Below are 22,381 nucleotides of genomic sequence, written 5' to 3' on the forward strand. Positions count from 1 at the left end.
AATATGTACTCCCGGTAGACTTAATGAAAGTCATCAAGAACATAAGTGTTTCCATTCCTTCATTCTGCCTTCCTGGGTGTCAGCTTCATTCTAAGGCTGGTTTCCTTTGTAGTTGTAAGATGCTTCCAGTGGCAAACAGAGCTTGCCCTTGGGACAACTTGGATGCCTACTCACCGTGGACCAATAATTGGTGTCAGGTGGACTCTTTTGATTTAGACTGATCATCTGTGGGATGGAGGTTGAACCAAATATCCACCAGAGAGGGTGTCTCTGGGTTCCCTGGTTCCTCTGAGAGAGAAAAGGATATTGCTGCTCTGGTTCTGCTTCAGTATCTCAACCAGACATACATGGCTTCTCCCTGGATTTACCTAAGAGAAATTTGTCACTGCAACATAGCTGATTCTCACCAGAGGAATGCATGTTCCTCCTAATAACCTCATTTTTATTTCTCTCCCATAATTATGACCTGGAATTACTGTGCTAAGGAAGTGTTTGACTCATTTCTGATCCTGCTTTCCCAGGCTTCTCCATTCACAGAAAATGCTCCCACTTGAGTCATTTGGGATATTGGCACCATTCTCAATTCCTTTCTCTATGAGCCCCAAATGTCTTCTCTGGTAATGGAGGGGGTGATACTGAGGAGCTGGCCACAGTCCATCTCAACTCACAAAAAATTGTTTACGCAATGTGAACACTGTTCCTTTGGCCATTTTATTCTCTGTGCTTGCAGATGCCCTGGGAACAGAACATGGGTAAAAGTCCTTAGGAGGAGATCTGAGAGGCTGGATTTTCTGAATAGGGAAAAGGCAGACCTTGGAAGGGAGGGCAGGTAGAGCATCTCACCTCTGCATCCCCAGGAGAGTTTGAGTATATGTTTTTTGAATGGGTATAAACATAAAAAATCCCAGCAGGGGCCCGTGAGGAGCAAGTCATGCAAAACTCATTTCTCACCTGGGCAATTTAAACCACAGGTGTTCCAACCCCTGGGGTCTGCTCCTTCTGATTCACCCTTTATGTCACTCCAGAATGATCTTTCAAAGAGTGCAGATCTGATCATGTCCTTATTCCATTTACAAAGGCCTGACATTTCCCTGTCGCCTCGAGGATAAAGGTCCATCTCCCCAGCCCAGGGTGAGGGCTCCCACCAGCAGCCTGGCTGCTTTCCCTTGGGCCTCTGTGTTCCATGTGGCAGGCACACTGAGCGCTGGGCTACCCTCCACCTGAGCTCATTCTCTCCCATTTCTGGGCCTTTACCCACTGCCTGCCATGATCATCTTCGCTTGTGTGATGGTTGAAGCGTCGCTTCCTCAGGAAATCTCTTTCTCCCAGGCCCAGTTAGTCACCTTCTCTTTCTTCTTTCTGAAGCTCTATCATGACACTGACACTCTGAGTTATGACTTTTTCACTGGCTGGCTCCTGCCTCCCCTCCTTTCTGTGAGAGTTTTTGAAGGCAGTTACTTTGCTTCATTTCTTTTGTATCTCCCTTGTCATATCCTGTATTAGATGCTCAACATACGTTGGCTTGATAGAGAAGTGAATGGAAGGGGGAATGGAAGTGGGGAGGGATGGCTGGAGAAATTAAAACAACCTCATTTTTTTCCTGCCTACATCACACACACTTAGGTGTCTGAAGACTTGCCCCTCAAAAGCACCAAATATAGTAGCCTGATAGGAGGTGCCTAGTGATCAGATACAGAACTCTGTCCTAGGCCATGTCATGCCCAATTTTTAGTCACAAGAGTGACCCTCTCTGCTTGCAATCAGCATTATTATCTCTTGGGAGAGGCAGCATTTAAAAATATCACCCCATGGTGCTGAACTCTGCCACCTGTTGAACTCTCTGGTCTCTCAGACCTCAAAGTACTCCCTAATAAAGGGCACCCCCTGACCTTAATCAACAGAGGGCCCAGGGCTTGCACTATGAAGGCCTGGAGGTCCCCAACAGGGCAGAGCACACTACTCCCCCCCCCCCCCCATTCCCACTTTAGCAGGTTATGGGCTGAACATTGGTGGACATCTATTGCTGCTAGGGCTGGGAAGAGAGCATTCGGTACCACCACATGTCCTTTGAGAGGGGAATCAAGGGCTCCCAGAATGTGGGAGGGGAGGGATCTCTAGGATTATGTAGCAAATCCCCCAGTGAACTCAGGAAAGCAGAGCCAGATGGAGTTGGGAGCCCAAGTCAGAGGCCCTAAATTAAGGAAACAATGTGAGGGCATCTCCCTATGTTATTTAAAATAAATATAATATCTAAAGTGCAAAAGAAAAGTGCATTTTTGAGATGAAACAAACTTACATATATGACAAAATTAAGATTGTCCTTTGGGAATTTCCTGGTGGACTCTGCGCTTCAGGGTGGGGGTGGGGGCAGGTAAGGCCCTTGGTTGGGGAACTAATCCCACAAAGTGTGCCCCCCCCAAAAAAGAAGATTGCCCCTTTTTAGTTTGATTTTTCCACCTGCACGTTCCAGGCAGGAGGCAGAGAAGAAGATGGGTCACTATGAAGGGCAGTATTGGCCATCATTCCCCAGAATTAGAGAGGCCTGAACAGGGGTCTCCCTTCTTAGACTACAGCTGCTTCTGCAGACAGTGAGCACCTGTCTTCCAGACGAAGGCTACATCGTGATACTTGGAGGTGCTTTCCACCATTCTTTCCACTCTGGGTAGCTGACGGAACCAGAGAGCTCAGGCTCAAAAAGTTCAGAACCATGGAGAGCTCCAGGGATCGCTGTAGCCCTAACCCCATTCTCTCTTCTACAGGGCATGTTCAAGCCTTGGGTTTGAGCAGGAAAAACTTGAAGCTCCAGAGGGGATGATCGCCACCATTCAGCCCTGCTTTTCCCTTTATCCCTCCTCCTCAATACCTTCTCTCCATCCAACCCTACCAGTTTGGAACTATCCTGCGCAGTCTCCTCCAAGCTTAGCTTTTCTGAACTCTCTTGGACATTTGCCTGGAGGGAGAGGATCCTCCGATGATGCTCCCATTGCCTCCCTGCTTCAGAGCCTGGAAAGGCATCTGTAAAAAGCTACAGCCTGAGGCTAGGTGGGAAGACAAGGAGCAAGGTCCCTCTTCAGATGGGAAGTGGTGGTGATTAGCCTTACCAGGGAGGGAAGGGTAGCCCATTTCATTACAGGGAAATGAGATTTTTAAATCGCATTTTAAGGGCTGCATCAGTTCTAAAATGGCCTGTGGTGGGGCCTCAGAACAGTTGGTAATTAGCTCTCTTGTTTACAATGAAAGCAGAGGGGCAGGAGGAGGGGTCACCTAATGAGCACAGGGATCAGCTTCCAAATAGGCCCTGGGTAAGAAGACAGGTGCAGGAGAGGGGTGAAGGCCAGGCCAGGCCAGCTGGGTCTCAGGATGAGGGGCGTCCAGCCTGTGCAGACTTGGAGAAGGGGGTCCAGTGTCTCCTGAGCCCCACAGAACCAGTGCCTACACCAACCCTACTTTGTGAAACTTCCCCTCACTTCTTCACTGCGGGCCGATAGGGCTGGGTGGGGGCCTAGTGTCCCTCATCTAGAAGGGGGATTCTGGAAATCTATAGCCCTGGATGAAAGGCCAGGATGAAGCAGGAGGGGCATCTCAGGGGTCAGACAAAACCACCCTTCCTTCAGGGGGTGCCTGATGGGGTGCACCGTTGGCAGCAGCAGGAGCCCCCAGCCTCAGCTCTGTGACACACAGTCAAGAGAAACCCAGCTCCATTGGCCCCTCCCTGGGCCACGTCAGTCCAGTAAGAGCCCTGAGACTGAGCCCTCAGAACAGACCAGCAGAGCTGAGGGTGGTGAGGGTCTGGAGAAGAGGTAACGGATTGTCCTGTGGCCTTCTGGGCACCACAAATTTCTGCTTTTAAAGCACCTCTTCTTCCCTGGAAAACTGGTCATGCAGAGTCTGCAGAGAAACCTACTTTCCTGATGCATCCTCTGTGGAAGGCAGTAATTCCAAGTGTTTAGAACAATCAGACTAGAATCCCCAGAAGCCATGGATCCAGCCAGTGTGTCCCAAGTTAGTGGTATTACAATGCAGGGAGATTGGTGATGGCAGCCAAGAACCCAAGCCCAGTTTCTTGGTATTTTAAGGAATACTATTTCTCATTAACCTAGAAAACAAAAGGAGAGGAGCAGCGAACAAGCATCAGGGCTGAGAGATGCTCTCTGTCCTCCAGGCGTTGTGTCCCAAGGAAGATCCTTGGCTGGAATACAGGTCTCAGGATGCAGGAGACAGAGCCCTGGGTCAGGCTGAGGCCCAGAAGGTCAGGCTTCCAAACCAGTCTGGCTACAGTGTGCTTGCTTTCTTTTCTTTACCACTGAGCCACCAGGGAAGCCATAACTCTATTAGGGAGGTGCCATTAAGTGCTAGAAAGCTAAAGACATTGCTTTCTTTCTGGGCCTCAACTTCCCCAAAGTGAGCTCTTTGATTAAGATGGTCCATAAGAGTGGGCAAGAAGAGGCTATTCCTTCCCACTCTGTCTGAAGTAAGCCTCCCTCAAGCCACTTGACACTATATTTAGCTTGTTATTGATCCATTTGTTTATTATTTGTCTCCCCCACTAGGGTGTAAATGACACAGAGAGAAGGACGCTATAGGCCTTCTCCAATGGCATTTCCATTCTTTGTACCCAAAACCATGCCTGGCATGGTTCATGATTCATGGATGTCGACTGACTGATGGGCTGGCTCCCTGACTGAATGAATGATGATGCATTGAGGACTGTCTCACTGAGAAACCTCCAGCTCAGGGATTGGGTAAATGAGAAACCTCCAGCCTTGGGATTGGTGACTAAGAAACCTCTAGCCCCAGGAGTGGATGAGCTGCTGGAGTCTAACCATTGCTCCACCTTGCACTGCCTCTAATCCATCACCTGGAATTGCTCCGTTCCAACCCAGCACCCAGCACAGGCCAGGCCCAGTGACAGGCTCAGTTAGGATGTGCAGTAAGGGACAGAGGGCCATCCTTACCCAAGAAATAAGTTCTCATTTGGAGGATGGGTTGTGAGACACAGGGGCAGTCTGGGGAGGTGGAAGTTCAGGGGCTCTGTCATAGGTAAAACCAACTGTGTACTCTCAGATCCTTTCACTGTATGAGGCTGCCTCTAGCTCTCGATGCCCGAGAACAACCAGTGGGGTGTGGCTAGAAGCTGCTGTGGGGAGCCCAAGCCTCCTATGAGAGGGCTCCAAGCCTCAGGACCAGACCTAGACATGGCTGAATGCAGTGAATGTTCCAGCAGTAGAACTGCATGTTCTGGTATTTACCATAAGCCTGCTGCAGTTCTAAGTGTTGTCCATGTGATGACTCAGCTAATGCTCGAGGCAGCTCTGAGAAGTAGGTACCATAGACACACCCCTTATAAAGATGAGGAATGCCTCATCTGTAAGCTAAGTAAGTTGCCCAAGGCTGTAAGCTGCCAAGAGGAGCATCTGAACCCCCACAACTGGCTCCTGGGCCACATGCCACACTGCCCTCTGCCACCATGGTGGCCCCTACCCCAAGTCTTCCCCGCAGTTAGCAGATTCTTCCCAGACTCTTGCCCATTGTCTCTCCCGCTCTGGCTCATCTCTTTTCATCTGTTTCTTTCCCCCACGTCCCCTTCCTCCTCCCTTTCCTCCCTTCCTGCTCCCTCTCTTATTCCCTGTCCCTCTATCTCGGGGAAGTGATCCCTGATCTGCGTTGGCAGATGGGGAGGGAGGAGGAAGAAGGGGAGCCTGGGTCCTCTAGGGAAGCCTTTGGCCCCTCTATGGGGCGAGCCCCCATGTCCCCAAGTGCAGCGGGAGACCAGGTGGAACAAGAGGTGTGGCCTGGAAACTGCCTCCGTCCCTCAGCATCTCAGACTCTGGGAGCCAACCGTGGACTTGCCAGAACTCTAGGAAACTCCAGTCCGCTCACAAAGCAGATCTAGGGGGTACGAGTCTGTAAGTCAAGCAGAGGGAGAAGTCCTCGTCTTAGCTTCTCTCTGGGAGCTGGTTGTGCCTGCAGAAAAGGCAGGAGAATGTACGAATGCAGACCCCCGAACTGCTACAAGCAGCCCAAGGGACTCAGCCTTTCTCTGCCAAAGTCATAGTCTCTGTAAAGCCCAGTGCCGGTGGGAGGGACTTGGGACCGGCTGCTTGTCTTGGGCTCTGAGCATGTGCAGAGAATCGGGGCCTGAGCAGCACCCACTGGAAGCCTTGGGTAGCTGTGGAGCCTGGGCATCCGGAGAGCAGGAGCGACCGGTGTTTTGGGAAACCCAGCAGCACAGAGGGCTTCTATCAGTTCTCAGAAAGGAGAAGGATGTGGCCCCAGAATAAAACACATCTTGTAGAGTCCAAAATATTTGCATCCAAGTTTCCCCTGCCCCTAACACTGAAAATAATTTCTCTCTCTGAGCTATAGGGTTCCCTCCTACCTGAGGCCTGGTCCAGCCTCTCCTTCTTCCTGCTACAGCAGTTTCAGAGTAAAGCACCTCTCACCTCTGCCCCACACCCCTGATGGATGCCGGAGCAGCAGTGGCGTTCTCTTTCCTTAGGTGCAGCCCTGAGACCCTAGAGAGGGTTGTGAGGGTCTAATGCAGAGCCACACCACCGGAGCCACCCTGATCCAACAAGAAGGGTGTAGGCAGTGAAAGGGAGAAAGCACAGGGTGGAAAGAAGTTTGCTGTGAAACTTATTATGTGAACACTGGATCCAGTCCCAAGGGGAGAGTTGGTGAGTGTTGGAGGCCACTGGGTCCTCAGGGGCTCAACATGGTAGCAGGAACAGAGAGGTGTTGGTAGACTGGGGGCAGACCCACTGGCTGGAGGGGTTGTTGGTGGGGGACAAAAAATGGCCCCAACAGGAGGGAGCTTAAGAACAATCTACTCTGGAGGTACCAAGAGTCGGAAGGAATCTGGACACCCCGCAAACCTTGCATCTGGGAGTAGGAGGTTCCCAGTCTTGCTGGGATAAACTAGCCTGAGAGTCTGCCCCAGGGGCCAGGAGCAGAGATGAGGTTTGCTCACTAGGTACTGATAAACCAGCACTTTTTGCTGGATTTTAGTTCTGTGTGTGGGTGTGTGTTCGGTTCATTTGATCATTTTCTCATGATAAACCAGTCTGGATCAAGTATTTTTCTGCACCAACTCACCTTCATGTCAGCTCTTCTCTATTCATTATTAGGCAATTATAGTATGGGAAGTAATATATAGCAAGCTTTGGCCACCTGATGCGAAGAGCCAACTCACTGGAAAAGATCCTGATGCTGGGAAAGACTGAGGGCAGGAGAAGAAGGGGGCAACAGAGGATGATATGACTTGAGTTTGAGCAAATTCCTGGAGATAGTGAAGGACAGGGAAGACTGGAGTGCTGCAGTCCATGGGGTCGCAAAGAGTCGGACACGACTGAGCGACTAAGCAACCACCAACAACATATAGCGAAATAATGATTTGCAGGTGGACAGAATTTTCTCACTGGAGTTTTCACCAAGAGTGACACACAATCTCAGCTACAAAGCCTCTTTCTTGAACCTACCCTCACCTGGTGGCAGCATCCCCAGGTGGGTGATGCTGGGGATCCCTCAGTGCCAGATTCAGCCTGCCCTTCACTATCTCTGACAGCTTTAAGGGAAATAGCAGCTGTCTCCATGTAGAAATGAGATTTCCTAGGCAGAGATTTCATGTGGATTCCACCTGTGGCTCCTATGTGTCTCATGGTATGGGGCATGGTTACTGGGCCATGTGAGATTTCAGGATGGGCCCTATAGTAGTCTCAAGGCTAGAATCAAACTTCTTCCCAAACACAGACTCTGTGGTCCAGCTTCAGACCAAGCAGCGGGGCACACGCACGTTCCATGTTCCACGGGCCCCAGGCCTTTTGTTAGAGTATTTTTGACGCCAAGCCACTAAGGAAAGCAGGAGGGGAGATGGGGTCCCATGGGCTGGTTGGGGATAGAGGGGATTTAAGCACCACTACAGTGAAAGGCCTTCCATATCCCCACCACCCACAAGCCCCAGGCTGAGGCTTGAGCCTCTATTGGTTCATGTTCAGTACAACCTGGCTTCTCTAATCCATTCTTCTGTGGTGGGAGGCAGCCTCAAGGAGAATCAGGTCAGGACCATTCATGCGCTATACTTAACCAAGTTTCTCCTACACAGTGACCAGGGAAATGGAGAAAATCAGGATCTTCCTACATCTCCCCTGGGGGGTTGCAAATCCTTTCCAGGCACATAATGCCTGGCTCCCAGTAGCCATTCCAGCCCTAGCTTGGTTGCCCTGGTACAGAGAGATTGGACCCCTCTCTGATTTGCTCTCCTCCCCATCTATTGGTTCTACACCTGTGGAGGCAGGCCTTGTGTGGCCTCTTCATGGGGGCAGCTGTGAACTGCTATGGGTCTTCCTGGGCAAAAGGTCTCCTACTCAGGACTTCATGATGTTCAGGATGGTGACCCCAGCTCATGTAAGCACAACACTTCACAGTGTAATCTCTGCCTTGTGGCTGTCCCAGGAAACAGATCATCCCCATTTCCTGGAGGAGGACAGTGAGACAGAAGTAAGTGGAGCCATGATGCTGGACTTGGAACTTTCCACACCATGTTAGGCTGACGAAGCACCCCGGCAAGGTCTGCATCAGGCAGAGTGGGGCTGGGGTCATCTTAGAAGGCTGGCTCTGCTCTTGGGGGCTTTCAAACCCTAGCTGCTTGACTTTTGAGTCAATCTCATTGTGAATGAATTAATTGTTGTGCAACCTAGAGTGTGAGACAAGTTAATTACATAATTACTGCAAAATGACACGTTATTTCATGGCTGCAATATGGTAACTCTGTTGGAAACAACTGTAATTGCCCAGAAACTGCATTCGAGTGGCTCTGTTATCTCTCGATAACCATGCAATTAACTTGCATTACAACTTTATCTGTGGCAAACTCCGAAGTTAGGAGTTGGGTTCTTGGGGGTGGGCACAGCCATCCTTAGACCTCAGGGCCCAGGGAGGGTCTGGCATTGGGGACTCTGCTACAGTCCAGAGAAATAATTTACTCGTTCATGTTGAGCAAGAAAAATCCCTCACTACGGACTTCAGCCTCCAGTTCATGCACTCAGATCCATTCAGTTTCACATGGTCACATATAGATGACAGCTCCTGGTCTCACCAGACTCACTCAAAAATACCCGCTGCAGCCTCTCTTCTCTCTCATATACATGGATGCAGCTCCTTCACAGAAGATGGGAGACCCAAAGTGGAGAACTCTTAACCCAAGATCCTTGGCCATAGCGATCCCTTCTTGTGGACTGGGTCACTGGCCATAAAATCATATCTTAGAGACACAACCTCCTCCAAGTGCCCCCAAGAGTCCAGGCATCCTCCCACATCACTCCAGGGGAGAAGCAGGCCTTGGGGCAGGTGACGTGAGGTCACAGTGCAGCCCCCACTCCATCCAGGCAACAAGTCCCTTGTCCAGGGGTAGGCAGAGCTTGAAGCTGTGGGCTGACTTCATCTGGGCTCTGGTCTGTGGCCAGGATAAAAACAGTCTCTGGGGAAGGGGGAGTGAGTGGCCTGATGGTTGGAGGAGCCTGTCCATTCAGCCTTCTCTGTTCCGGCTTTGGATCCAAGGAGCCTCTCTCTTATACTGCTCAGTGATACCTTTTCAGTTCCAGACCATGTGCTTGGCACTGTGGCTACAGCCACGGCCTCACTCAGTCACTGCTTGTCTGGCTGTCTTCCGGTCTGAGTACCTGCCAGCTTCCTGGCTGTCCCTACCTGTCTCTGCCGACACACCCACCTACATGTGTGTCCATCTCTTCTTGTCAGCACACGTATCTGGCTGTGTGGTGTTGACGTGTCTGTTTGACTCTCTGGAGCAAACACTCCTGTGTCTGCTGGAGGGAATCGGCCTGACTCGGGTCTCCCCGTGGCGTTCGTCCTCACCTTGATGTGATCTGTTTGTTTTCTTGGCTTTCCCCCTCGTCCTCAAGGGCATGGACTGTGTCCGATCCGTGATTCATCCTTGTCTGGTACTTGCAGCACAGGGCTGAGACAGAGCGGATTAAGGTTTGCCGACTGAATGAATGAAAACCTCCAGCCTGCGTGGGCTGAGTTACAGAGAAACAGGATTTTCTCTCTCACCCAGAGGAGCAGAATGCCAAGACCCAGGCTGTAAGGAAGGGACAGCAAATGTTGTCTGTCCCCCTGAAGGTGAAGAGAGGTTTCAGGATTGTGCTCCAATGGCAGGGAGCTGGGGATTTGGGGTCTTACCATGGAGGGAGATCAGAGCTGGGTCCCTGACTGAGCATTCTGGAGGGAATGTAACACAGGATCCCAGGAAAGGGAAGTTTTCATTTGGGAGCCAGGGTATATGGTTGCCAGAGGATGGGGGGTGGACAGCCTAGCTCCACTTCTGGTTGGGGGGTACTGGGGGTTGTCCGTTCCCCTCCAGCTTTTCTCTGTAAACCCCACCTGGAACTCCCTTGCCCAACAACAGCACACACTAGAGGCCCACGTCCTGCTCTAGGGCCCTCCTCCCTGCCAAGAACTGAGGGAGGGCCTTGTTTTACTCCCAAGCCGAGGGGAGGGTCCCCCAGGTCTGTGTCAGTCACGTGATCAATGCAGAGTAACCTCCCCGGAAACATTCATAAGTTTAATCCACGCCAGTAATAAAATCGCATTACATTTCTCATAAAATAAATGTTCCCATTTATATACAGAAGACAGACTGTACAGGCCCAGCCTGGCCCCAGGAGGGGTCACACACAGACGGGCAGCGGCGGAAGGAGGGTCGTCCTTCCCATCGAGGACGGAGGAGTTCTGATCGGCAGGAGAGCGGCTGGCCGGCCAGGCGGGTGGGCAGGCGGGTGGATGGACAGACAGACGGGCCTGGAGGCCAGGTGCCGGGCGTTACTGAACGTGGGAGTCAAAGGTGCCATTCAGCTGCCCCTCCTCATAGTCCATCTGACACAAGATCATGTTGTTCTTCAGGAAGAATTTGTCTCCCACACAAAATCTGGAAAATCCAAGCAGGAGAATGAGGCCATGGTGGGGTCCCAGTGGATGGTGGGGGCTCCAGGCAGGACCCCACCCAGCTCAGGAGGACGACATGTGGGCAGTGAGGTCCTGGGAGTCTGTGCCTTGAGCTTTCCAGAGAGGATCCTGGAAAGTCCCAAGCAAACCTGGCCAGTCACCCTGGCTCAGCCCAGGCCACAGGCTTCCTCTGCCAGGTCTCTCGGCGGGTAGGGGCAGGGGTGGGGTTGTGGGAAGGTGTAGAAATGATGCCCAGGAGAGGGAGAAAGAGAGATGGACAAAGAGATACAAAAAGACCAAGAGAGGAGGGGGAAGGAGAGAGGCAGAGATGAAGAAGGAAGAAGGGATAAAATGGCTGACTTTTCCAACCCTCTGTTCCCCACCCCACCTTAAGGAGATGGCTTAGTGAAGGGCACTCTTCTTCTAAACAGAATCTGTGGGTTTCCTGGAACATCCTTCCGGGAGGAAGTGTCCCACCATCTTCCCTCTAACCCAGAGAAGGCCCTGCCCCTCCTCGTCCTCCTCAAGCCCTGGAGGATTCAGCCCTTCCCCCAAAGCTGTCCCCAGGAGGTCGGAGGCCTTGAGTGGGACCCCAGGGTCACAGGCCCGGTCCCAGCCAATCCCGCTTCAACCACCAGGTGGCGCTGCAACTTCACCGCGCCCTCCTGGCAGTGGGTCTGGGCACAGCCCCAGACAAATCAGTGTTCCCTGAAGGTCCCCCTGGACCTCAACCTCTGGGAAGACTTGTATGAGCTCTTTCCTGACCTGGGGGCTCCTGAACAAAGGGCCTGCCTCCTGGGGCTTGGCCCCTAGTCAGGGCTGAAGTGCTCTGGTTCCTTAGGTGCCCACGGTCTCCCACAGGGCGGCGGGGCACAGAGGAGGGGCCAAGAGACCAGAAAGAAGGCTGGGCTGGAACCAGAATCGCAGGAATGAGTGACAGTTCCCCAGGGGGATTTCACCCATAAGGTCTGGGAACCCCTTCTCATTAAATCGTCCATGCGGGTATCTCCATGTAGCACACACACAGGGCTGTTGTGCACACACATTTAAAACACACATGCACAGGCATACTCACCCATCACACACAGACCCGTCTTGTACATGGACAGTTAAAAATACATGCATGGACACAACACACAATGTACACACAGCTCATGCATGGCCCTGTCAGTTACGTTTGCATAGACCTGAACTCCACAAATGAGCACACACGGTATCAGAGCACACACATTTGGCTAGAGGGCTCAGGCATATATAAAACACACACATGCACGTACATGCTTACAACATGCACTCAGAACCCACGTCTGCATGCATGCCTCCACGGCACTCCTGGTCTGTGGCAGCAGGTGTCTGATAGGGGCTGCTGAGTGTGTTGGGTCTGGGGCAGACCAGCACTCACCTCTGGTTGCAGAGCTGGCAGGCGAAGCAGTCAAGGTGATATACGTTGTCCCGGGCCCGCATCACCATCTCGAAGGCTGGAATCAGCTTACTGCAGGCAGCGCAGTTTCCTGTGGTGCCGAAGAGCCTGCAGAGGGAAGGGTGCAGAGGGCTCAGGGGCCTGTGGGGGGCTGTGGGGGGCAGGGGAGTTGCCTCGACTCGGGGGACCACCTGCCCCCTACCCCTATAGTTCAGCAGGTGGGCCCGGGCCAGAGGGAAGGAGCACAGATGACAGTATCTAGCTTCTGCTAAGAGAGCAGGCTTCAGAGAAATTGACACAGCCACTCAGGAAGGAGACTGTGGGGACTCGGGAGTTGGTTGATGCTGCCTGTCTCCTGGCTTCATTGACAATGAGGGCTCCCACTGGGGTCCCTGGAGCACCTGGGGCTACCAGAACAGTAGGCTGGGCCCTGGGCAAGGACTGCAGGTTCACACAAGCCTGAACTTAGACATAGTCTGACAGTCACGGGCTGTGTGTCCTTAGGCAAGTCATTGAGTTTCTCTGAGCCTCATTTATTTCAACTGTAAAATGGGGACTGAAACATACCCTTCACAGGCTTATTGTGAAAACTGTGACCTCTCAGCCACAGCTCCTGTAGTGAATGCCTGCATAGCATTTGCTATATGCCAGGCACTGTTCCAGGGGCTCTCCAAAGACCAAGTCATTCAATCCTGACAAAACCCTATAGGGTGGTCTTTTTCTGCTACTGATTCATGGTGTGACTTGCCTAACTCCCTCAAGCCTCAGTTTACCCTTCTTTAAAATGGGGATGCTGGACTAGATGATCCTGTTTAAAGATGGTTCTAAAATAGGACTGATACCAAAAGGAAGTTTCAAGGACATCTGGCACAAAGCCTCTTTGGGGCAGGCACCCCTCCTCTTGGCTGCTGATTGCAAAGCTCTAAGGACAGCGAACTCACTCCCTCCCCATGCAGGCCTGCCCTTGACTGGACATTCCAGGGGTATGCGCCAGCCAGACTCCTCCTCGCTTCCCTACTGCACACTGGCAGAGCAAGCCCCAAGTGAGGCAGAGACCGAGAGGCAGGCAGGAGGCCCTCTAATCCCTGATTTGTCCAGCTCAAGCTCAGGTGCCTGCAGATGAGCGTAGCTCCATTATTCATCAGCCTGAGCTGCCTGGTGGCTCAGATTAAGGCAGACAAAGGCTGGGCCACAACATCTGCCTGCCAAGAGGGGCCTTTCTGGCCACCAGTCCAATGAGAAGTAACCGCAGAGGGGCAGGTTCTGGACAGCCATTCTCTGGGACTGAGCAACTCGAGGAAACCCCACAGGCCCCCTGGCCTACTGGCCCAGGTGGCCTCAGAGTCATTCCTGGGCCTCTGCCAGAGCCCAGGAAAATATCTTCAGGCTCCAATAGCTGGCAGGGCCTAGGGTGCTTGTGGATGCATTGACCCTGTAGGTGAGCCCCTCCTGCACTGTGGCCACCCCTGGCCAGGTCAGCTGGTCTGCCATCTCCCCTCAGCCTGGTTGAGTTAGCCCCCAGGTGATGTCCTAAACCTCAAGACTTGGAGGCCACTTCCAGGTTGCCGAGGGGCGAGTCCCCAGTGCCTAACCCCTCCTCTTGGCCTCAGCATCTCTCCTCCAGCCCCAGTCTGAGTCACACATCTTGGTTTACAGCACCACTTCAAAAAAAAAAAACAACAAAACAAAACCTCCTGCAAAGGCAGAAGGTGTAGGCAGGTAAATCTTAGGCTCTTTGGGTAAGTAGGGGAGCCTCTGCTGATAATCGCACCCTCCCCTGCAACAAGCCCAGTCCTGAGCAGAGGGAGCCCCAAGAAACCCTGGCCACGACCTACTAATTAATGCGATAGGCCTTCCTTCCCCGCAAGACCCGGCCACCACCCAGCACCCTGCATGGGAGCCAAATGCAGATGCTGGGTCTCAGCCAAGGCCCCTGCCTGGTGGCCCCCTTCCAGCCTTGCTGATGTCATAGATGGCCTAAGGGGGGGTTAACTGGGGGAGGCAGCCCCGGGGAACAGGATCCAGGTTGTAGGGGAGGGGTGGGTTGGAACTCTGAGGAATGCAAGGTGGGGAAGTGTTGGTATTTTCACTATCTACAGAGGAGTGAACTGAGGCTGGGGAAAGAGGCTCAGAACTAGTTTAAATCCAGCATCAGTAGCTCTTCTAGGGTCTGGCTACCTACCAGACTCTGCAGGCATGGGGGTGTCTAATCCCAGGGCCCACCTGGAGGATGGGGAGCTGGGCCCTGGGGAGATTGAAGAGAAAACCAGCAGGCCAGGGGGGCTCAGGGAAGATGGAACTCACTCCCCTACTTGCTCCGGGAAGCTCCTCCACCGCGTCCCTTCCTAGATTCTAGGGACAGGGTGGGTCAGAAGTGCCTGGCAAAGGCAGAGGCAGAACCATATTGGTGCCCTTGAGAGGCTCCTCTTGGATGCCCGATGGTTAGAAACATGCCCGCCTTGGACAAGTGCTGGGCACCGAGGGTCAGGGGCGGGCATGTGTGTACACCAGGTGTGGGGTCTGAGGCAGGGCAGAGCAGTGCCAGCTGTGGAGAAGGGGGCTCTCGGGGTGGCAGGGCTGGGGTGCGGGACAGGGGTGGGGGGTGGGGGAAGGCCGCCCACCTCAGGTAGTCGCGTCGGCACAGGATGAGGTTGGCCTTGGTGTAGAGCGTGGAGCCCACCTCGCCCAGGCGGCAGTCACAGCAGGCGCACTTGAGGCAATCCTCGTGCCAGTACTGGTCCAGCGCCTTCAGCAGGTAGCGGTCCTTGATCTTGCGGTTGCAGCCCGCGCAGCCCTTCTGCTTCCCTTTGGGCTGGACGGAGAGCATCGGCACACCTGCGGACGGACAGACAGATGGACGCGGTGGACGTTGGGGCTCAGGACACGTCCCTCTGCTTCTTTCTGCTGCCCCCTCCCAGGATCCCTCCCTGTCTCCTTGGCAACCACCTCTCCTGGCCTTGGGTCCCACGCTGTGGGGCTGCAAGGCCCAGCCTCCTCCCCTGGACCATGAAGGTCCCTCCAGAAGCTGCAGGAGCCCCAAATCTGCTCGGCAGCAGGCACACAACCAGCTCCAGGGCCCAGCCCCCCTGAGTCACCCCTCTCCATCCAGCCAATGTCCCCTGTGCTGTGTGGCCCACCGTATATCTGAGGCCTCCTCAAGCTCTTCCAGCAGCCCTGAGAAGCTCATCATGGGCTTGGGGTCCACTAGGACTCCTAGATCTGTTTGCCACCTCAGGTCATCCTCACATTGCAGTGTGTTTTTTATTTTAACCAGACACATCAGGCTAAAGTCTCGTGGTTGTGGGGGTGTCAAGAAGAAAGTGGGATGCTCCTGTGATACTCCTGGGGGCACAGGAGCTCTGGAGCTCCTGGCTAGCGTTGGGGAGACAGCGGGCCCTGGCCTCGTTGGTGGCCTCCCTAGGAATGTTTCTGCCTGTGTGTCTGCTCAGTGGCTAAGTCTTGTCCAACTCTGTGACCCTGTGAACTGTAGCCCGCCAGGCTCCTCTCTCCATGGGATTCTCCAGGCAAGAATACTGGAGTGGGTTGCCATTTCCTGTTCCAATGGGACTTCCTGACCCAGGGATCAAACCTGTGTCTCTTGCATCTCCTGAATTGGCAGGCTGATTCCCGGTGGACCACCTCCGAAGCCCCCAGGAATGTTTCTAGCTAGATTCAAACTTCCTACCTGCCCTAGCCTGAGGAAGGGGAATTTCAGTGCCTCTGCATCCTTGCTCATCCTACCAAAGTAAGAAACTTGGAGACTCTGGCCGGCTTCCAGGGTCCATATGATTCCCAGCACACAAGAAAATGGTGAGTACAGAGGACAGGAATCTCAGCATGGCCTTGCCTGGAGGGAGGGGCAGACCACCCAACAGCAAGCAAGTGCATTCACACGCAACCACTGGTCCCACATGCAGGCGTGGGCTTGCATATGCACAAAGGCACGGCTCCCAGGGCCCCAGCCCTGAGGCCACAGGGAGGGGTGGTTGAGAAGGAGGAAGGGGCAGATGTCCCCAGGGGACCTGGACATCCATGTGGAGCCCTGAGGCTCCGGTGTGGAGAATTCCAGGCTTGGACGAAGTGTGGGGGGTCTCAGAGACAGGCTGGACAGTGGGGTTGCCTGTGACACTTGTCTGAGAGCCCCTCACAGGGGTGGTGGGGGTAGGGGGTGTTCCTTCCCTGACCAGGGCACTGCTGGGCTGAGGGGTCGCCTCTGGAAGATAAAGCCCGCTCTTTCCTGTCCCCTCAGTTTTCCAACAAGCCCCTGAAGGCTCCCTCTTCCCGGGCCCATCTTCTCCAAAGGACCCGCGTACTCTCCAGGCTCTGGGTTCAGTTCCAGTCCCAGGGCATCCCTCCTCTCGGCCCTCCCCCTCACTGCTCCCCCCACCCCCACTGCAACCAGAGCTGCTTCCATTCCCTTCCTTCCTCCAGGGGTGACCCTTCCTCAGGCTTCAGGAGAGAAGTAGCTTCCAAAGGACCTCAGTCTGAGTCCACAGGTGTCCGGTCAGAGGGGTCCCGAAAGTTCTTACAGGCAAATGCTCTCATTCCACAGGTGGGGAAACTGAGACCCAGACAGGCCAAATGGCTCATGTAAGCCCCGCATCAGGTTGGCCTCTGGGGTCCTGCGTCCCTCCTGTGCTCTTCTGGGCCTTGCTGCCTCCTCTGGGAGAGGGGGCGGCCCTGGAGAACCCAGGATCAGTAAGACAGGTGAGAGCGGCGTGGAGGCAGGCCAGGCTTCCTGTGCTGGGCTCGCTCCTTCCTCCCTCCTCCAGTCCCCGCAGGGCCCATCTGTTAGCTGGGAAGTCCGCTGCCTAATTTCCTTAATGCAGCTCTAAAGGTTAATTGGTCTGAGAGAGTGATGGGGCTCAGGTTGGCTGTGTCCTCAGGCCTGCCTGTGTCTCCGCTGACAGGGGCCAGCCCGGTCACAGAGCTCTGAGGAGCCCAGAGAGCCTGGTTGGGGAGCAGACATGCCCGCGAGCTGAGGGGGGCCCAGGGGGCCCTTCCAAGGCCTGGCCTACAGGGAGCAAATGCAGGAAGGATTCGAAGAGCTGGGTGTGGGAAGGTCTGGGGGCTCCCGGGGGCAAAACTGTCCCTGGGGCCTGTGGAGGGATAGCCAGCCAGCATAGCTATGCATATAAATTCCAGCTTGGAAAACCCCAGGCAAAGCCTCAATCCAGCCTCCCTAAGGCTGATTTTCCCCTCGTTCCCCTGGGCTGGCAGCAGGCCTGGCTCCCTTCCCAGACGTGCTGGGCCCTCCCAGGGCTCTACACTTGTGCTTTCGCTGCTAGGGGGTTGGGGGTGGCTGGAACATCCTTACTCAGGGGATGTACCTGGTCCACTAAGTTATACCCCCAAATGAAGGGGGATCCCAGCACTAGGAGTGTCTGTCCTGCTCCATATTCCATCTGGCTTGACTCCTGGAGAGGCTAAGCCTGCAGGGCTATGGGCCACATGGTACTGGTAATTCCATCGCCACTGGGACGGGGTACCTGGAGGACACAGGGAGGTTATGGGGAGTGAACCCACATGCTGCCCCAGGTCCCCAGCCTGGCATAAGGTAGGTGCTCTGTAAGGCCTGAACACCCAGCTCCAGGCTGGGTGCTTACTGGACGCTCTGCTTTCTGGGCTCTGGAGAACTCTTAAGAAGCCATGTGGCTCCTATAAGTGTCTGATGTCCACTGAGACACAGAACACCAGGGTCAGCCTGGCCAAGGAGGTTCCAGAGCATCCAGGGACCTTGTGCTTTCTCTGCCTAGAAAGTCTGAGGTCCTGGAGAAAGTCTGACTCACCCCTCCCTTCTTTAGGGAACACTCACGCTATTTGCTCTGCCTGGGCTGGTCCAGGACTTGAAAACACCCCTGGCAAGGTAAAAGGGCTTTAAGGAGGACATCTATGGTCCCTGTTTCCCCAGTTGGAGCAAGATGCTCCCCAGAGGGTCCGGGCTCTTCCTCCCCGTCCTGCTGCCCCCCCCCCCCCCCCCCCCCGCCCCCATCCAGCCTGCCAGTCGGCCCTGCAGACACCTCTTCCCTCCCTCCCTCCCCTGCCCGGCTCTGGGAGCTGAGCCTCGGGCCATGCACTTTCCATTAAGGAGATAGCATCCTTTTGCTGAAGTCCATTTGGGATCCATTTTAGTGTTATCTAAAAATCAAATCTACATGGTAATCCTTTTAATGTACTCCTGACTTTAGAAAAAAACAGCTTTGCGCTCCTTCAGGAAAGGTTTTAAAGCATTACCCAATAATTACTACTCACCCATGAAAACACTGATATTTTACAATGGATGGTGTTTGCCCCTGCACGCGCGTGCAGGCTCACGCTCAGACACACACACACATACACACGGGACCCAGCAAAATAAACTAATTTACTCAGCTCGAGTGTTCCCCCGAATCTTGGGGTGTGCAGGGGGATATTTGAGGGGAGATGAGCCCAACCCTTACCCTACCCCTACCCTGGTCGGGCTGAATTCCCTGGGCGGGCTGATGCAGGAAGAAGGCAGGCTCCCAGTCTGACTCATCCGGCTGCCAGACACTAACCCTCAGCTCTTTAATCTGGGGAAAAGCCAGACAGTCCGGGTGACCAGGAGGGACTGCCAGAGGTCATTCAGCTCTTCCCACACCCCACGGAGTGGTCTGCCAGGCCACACCCAAGTCTTCAGCAACTCCTGCCACCTACCCCCGGCCAGCCTGCCCCTCAGATCGTACTTTTCCAAAGTGCCCAGGCTACTGGCTCATGGGCCCACCCATGCCTCCAGTTTGGAGAGCAGGCTGAGCACTCCCTCCGCTCCTAGTGATCTCAAGGGCCGGTCATCCTCCCCAGAATGCCAACACCATCCAGCCCCGGGTCACTCCAGGTTACGCCCTGTGGCTCCCCTGCTGGAAGCCACTGTGGCCACCACCCAGAACTCCACCTGGTATTTGAGGCCCCTTCCACTGTCTGGCACTACTGGCTCCGCTCCCTGCAGAATCTAGGAATAATATTCCCTTTCCATCCTGCAAATGGATCTCGTCGGCTTCTGCCCCAGAGCCTTCCTTTCACCATCACTCCAGGAAGAAAAATGCCTGGTCCTGCCCACCCCACTCTTACCCAGAGGTCAGAGTCAACAGTGGAGCTGAGGCTAAGAGCCTAGACTCTGAACTCAGAAAGCCTACTTTCCAGTCTGGGAACTGTCCCAAGTCACTGTAGGGCCTGGTGCAAATCCCTTTATCTTTCCAACTCTCATCTGTGAAATGGGGCCATACCAGTTTCCTTCCACCAGGCTGTGGTGACGACAGGACGAGGTTCTGCATAGGAAGCCACAGCCCAGAGTCTGGCCACTGGTTGGGACTGACAAACAGATGTCTGTCTATTGTTACCATGCACCCTGAGAAGTCTTCCCTGTTCTGACACTTGTTTTCTTGCTATTTAACTTTTTATCTTGTCAACACCTCAAACTTTCAGATTTTGCAAGAACAGAAAGAATTCATGTATACTCTTTACCCCAAACCTCTAAATATGAGCTTTTTAAACCATATTTACTTTATCCTTCCCTGTTTATCTATGCAGCTACATCCTTTCCTCCTTCCCTTCCTATAATTCTTTTCCTGACTCAGTTGAGAGTTGGTTTCAATAACAAAGGCCCTGTACCCCTTAAAACTTTGGTGTGATTTCCTAATACAAAGGACAGTCTCTCACATGACTCCAGTACAATGATCAAAACCAGAAAATTACCACTGATCTAATACCATTACCCATCCATTCAGATTTCATCAGTTCCCCCAATAATACCTTTTACGGCAAAATAGAAGTCTGGATCCTGCATTTCATTCAGTCGTCAAGTTCAGTCTACTTGAATCTGGAAGAATTCCTAAGCCCTTCTTTGTGTTTCAAGACATCTTTGAAGAGTACAGGCCAGTTATTATGGAGTTTCCTTCAATTTGGTTTTATCTGACACCTTTGACTATATGACCTTAACTGCTCTGTGCTTCTTTGTTATAAAACGAATATGAGAATAGTACTGCTACAGTTTCGGTGAGGAATCTGGGAGCTGATACATGTGAAGTGCTCTGGACTAACCAAACCTGGCAGTCCAAACTTAGCCCTGATTAGTGTCAGCCCATTCAGCACGTGGGGAAGATTGACATTAGTCACAGCTCCATCTCAGGGCCCTACAGCCCGTGATGGACACATTTTGAGGAGAATCACTTGATTTGAACGTGCCACCATGGTTAAAGTCATACAGGCACTGACTAGAGTCGAGCCTTACCCAAAGGATCGTCTAGCGGCCACTGCAAACATCTGCAGGAGGAGATCAGCCACATCTATCTGACAGGCAGCTTCAGGAACCAGTCAGGGGAGATGGGGGCGGTGGCAGCTCAAGGCAGGTCCCGCTGGGTGCCCTGGGAGGCCTGGGACACAGGCAGGTGTGGGCTTGGGATTTCTCGTCACTGCCCCACGTGCCTCGGTACTGTTCCAAAACCGCATTCACACAGCACAATACAGCTGCCCAGCATAGCGCTAGGCCTCCCTTTCTCACCCAAGGGGCAGGCAGGGAGCCAGGGCTGGACTCTCCTGGGGGCTAAGGGTATTCTGGAGGGAGATCTATCTATGATTGAATACTTAGCAGTGCTCGCCTCCCAACTGCCTTATGAGACGGTACCCTGATGATTTTCATTATTTTTTGACACACCATGTAGACCCCATTCCTGTCCACTGTTGATACCTTTGCCCCTGAACTTGTCCTAGGCTCTGTTGGTTGTGGGGCACCCACTCTCCTCCAGCAGGCCGACGGAGCAGGGGGCTCCATGGATCAGCCCCGGTCTGGTCTCCTGTACAGAACCCTGGTCTTAATCCTGGATAAATCATTGCGTCTCTCAAGACCTGTTGGGCTCCCCACCGGCACAGTGGGAATAACTCTAGCATGTACTTCTTGGCTGTCCTCAGGCACATGTAGGATAACATCTGGCATTAAATGCACCTCTCCTCACAGAAACTAGCAAATGCCCTTGAAGATGAAAACTAGTTCCACTTTAACAATGGGAAAACTGAGGCACTGGAAAGGTTGTGACTTGTCATAGGTCACACAGAGCTGGGATTTGAAGCCCAGCAGCCTGTCTTCAGGATTCATCTGCTCTGATGTCGGGCTGGGCACTGCTCACCTAGAGGTGCTAGCAGACCCAGGAGGCAGACATCACAGCGGTCAGGAGATACAGAAGGTACGCAGATGCAGGTCACACCTACAAACATACATAGCTGCACACATACTTTCACACATACATGGAATCACACACTTGCAAACTAGGTCCCTAAGAGGCAGGGCCATGTCTGCTTATTCTCCCCAGAACAACTTTATTCCAGGCTCCAGCACAGCACGAGCATTAGTAGGTGCTCAGTAAATCACATGAAAAGACATACCCCTACATCCAAGCACATGCATGCATGGGTGTCACGTAAATATACACACATACACTCGAGTGATCGTTAACTGTCTTTTAAAAAAACAACACATCAGGACTTCCCAGGTGGAGCAGTGGATAAGAACGCCAATGCAGAGGACATGGGTTCGATCCCTGGACCAGGAAGATTCTACATGCTGTGCAGCAACTAAGCCTGTGTGCCACAACTACTGAAATCTGCAAGCTCCAGGGCCCGCAAGAGTAGCCCCACTCTCCACAACTACAGAAAGCCCTCGTGCACCAATGAAGACCCAGCACAGCCATAAATGAATAAAATTATATATATAAAAAAAAAACCCACAACATATCCAAAAAATGGATCGTAGCTCAAAATAAAGCTCTGATTTGAACAAAACGCACAAGTGAAAAGCCTGGTACCCCGTTCTCAATATCACGTTCCCCAGGAAATGGAGGAGCATGATCCCTGAGGTTTTGTCCACATGGACCCATGTGAAGTGGCTGAAATTATCCAGAAGTGATCAGTCTACAATCATCATATCCACGTCAGCTGCCGGAGGGTAGGGTCTGGGTCCCTGCCACCTGCAAGGTGCCTGTACCCAGCGGGGTC

General features: G+C 53.2%; 1 protein-coding gene across 4 annotated transcripts in view; it reads right to left on the reverse strand.

Moving 5' to 3' along the window:
• Positions 1–10,566: 10,566 nt before the first annotated feature.
• The window catches only part of LMO1 (LIM domain only 1), a 41,360-nt gene continuing 29,545 nt past the window's right edge, over positions 10,567–22,381 (reverse strand). For all 4 annotated transcript variants that reach the window (XM_070472864.1, XM_070472863.1, XM_020870829.2 and 1 more), the window contains 3 exons: positions 15,001–15,214; positions 12,362–12,487; positions 10,567–10,942 (listed from right to left, as the gene is read on the reverse strand). In XM_070472864.1, coding sequence (XP_070328965.1) covers positions 10,837–10,942; positions 12,362–12,487; positions 15,001–15,214 — 446 coding nt within the window. In that variant the 3' untranslated portion in view covers positions 10,567–10,836. The remainder of the gene's footprint in view (positions 10,943–12,361; positions 12,488–15,000; positions 15,215–22,381) is intronic.

This window comes from Odocoileus virginianus, chromosome 10 (assembly GCF_023699985.2).
Source record: "Odocoileus virginianus isolate 20LAN1187 ecotype Illinois chromosome 10, Ovbor_1.2, whole genome shotgun sequence".
In the NCBI taxonomy this organism is placed as follows: domain Eukaryota; kingdom Metazoa; phylum Chordata; class Mammalia; order Artiodactyla; family Cervidae; genus Odocoileus; species Odocoileus virginianus.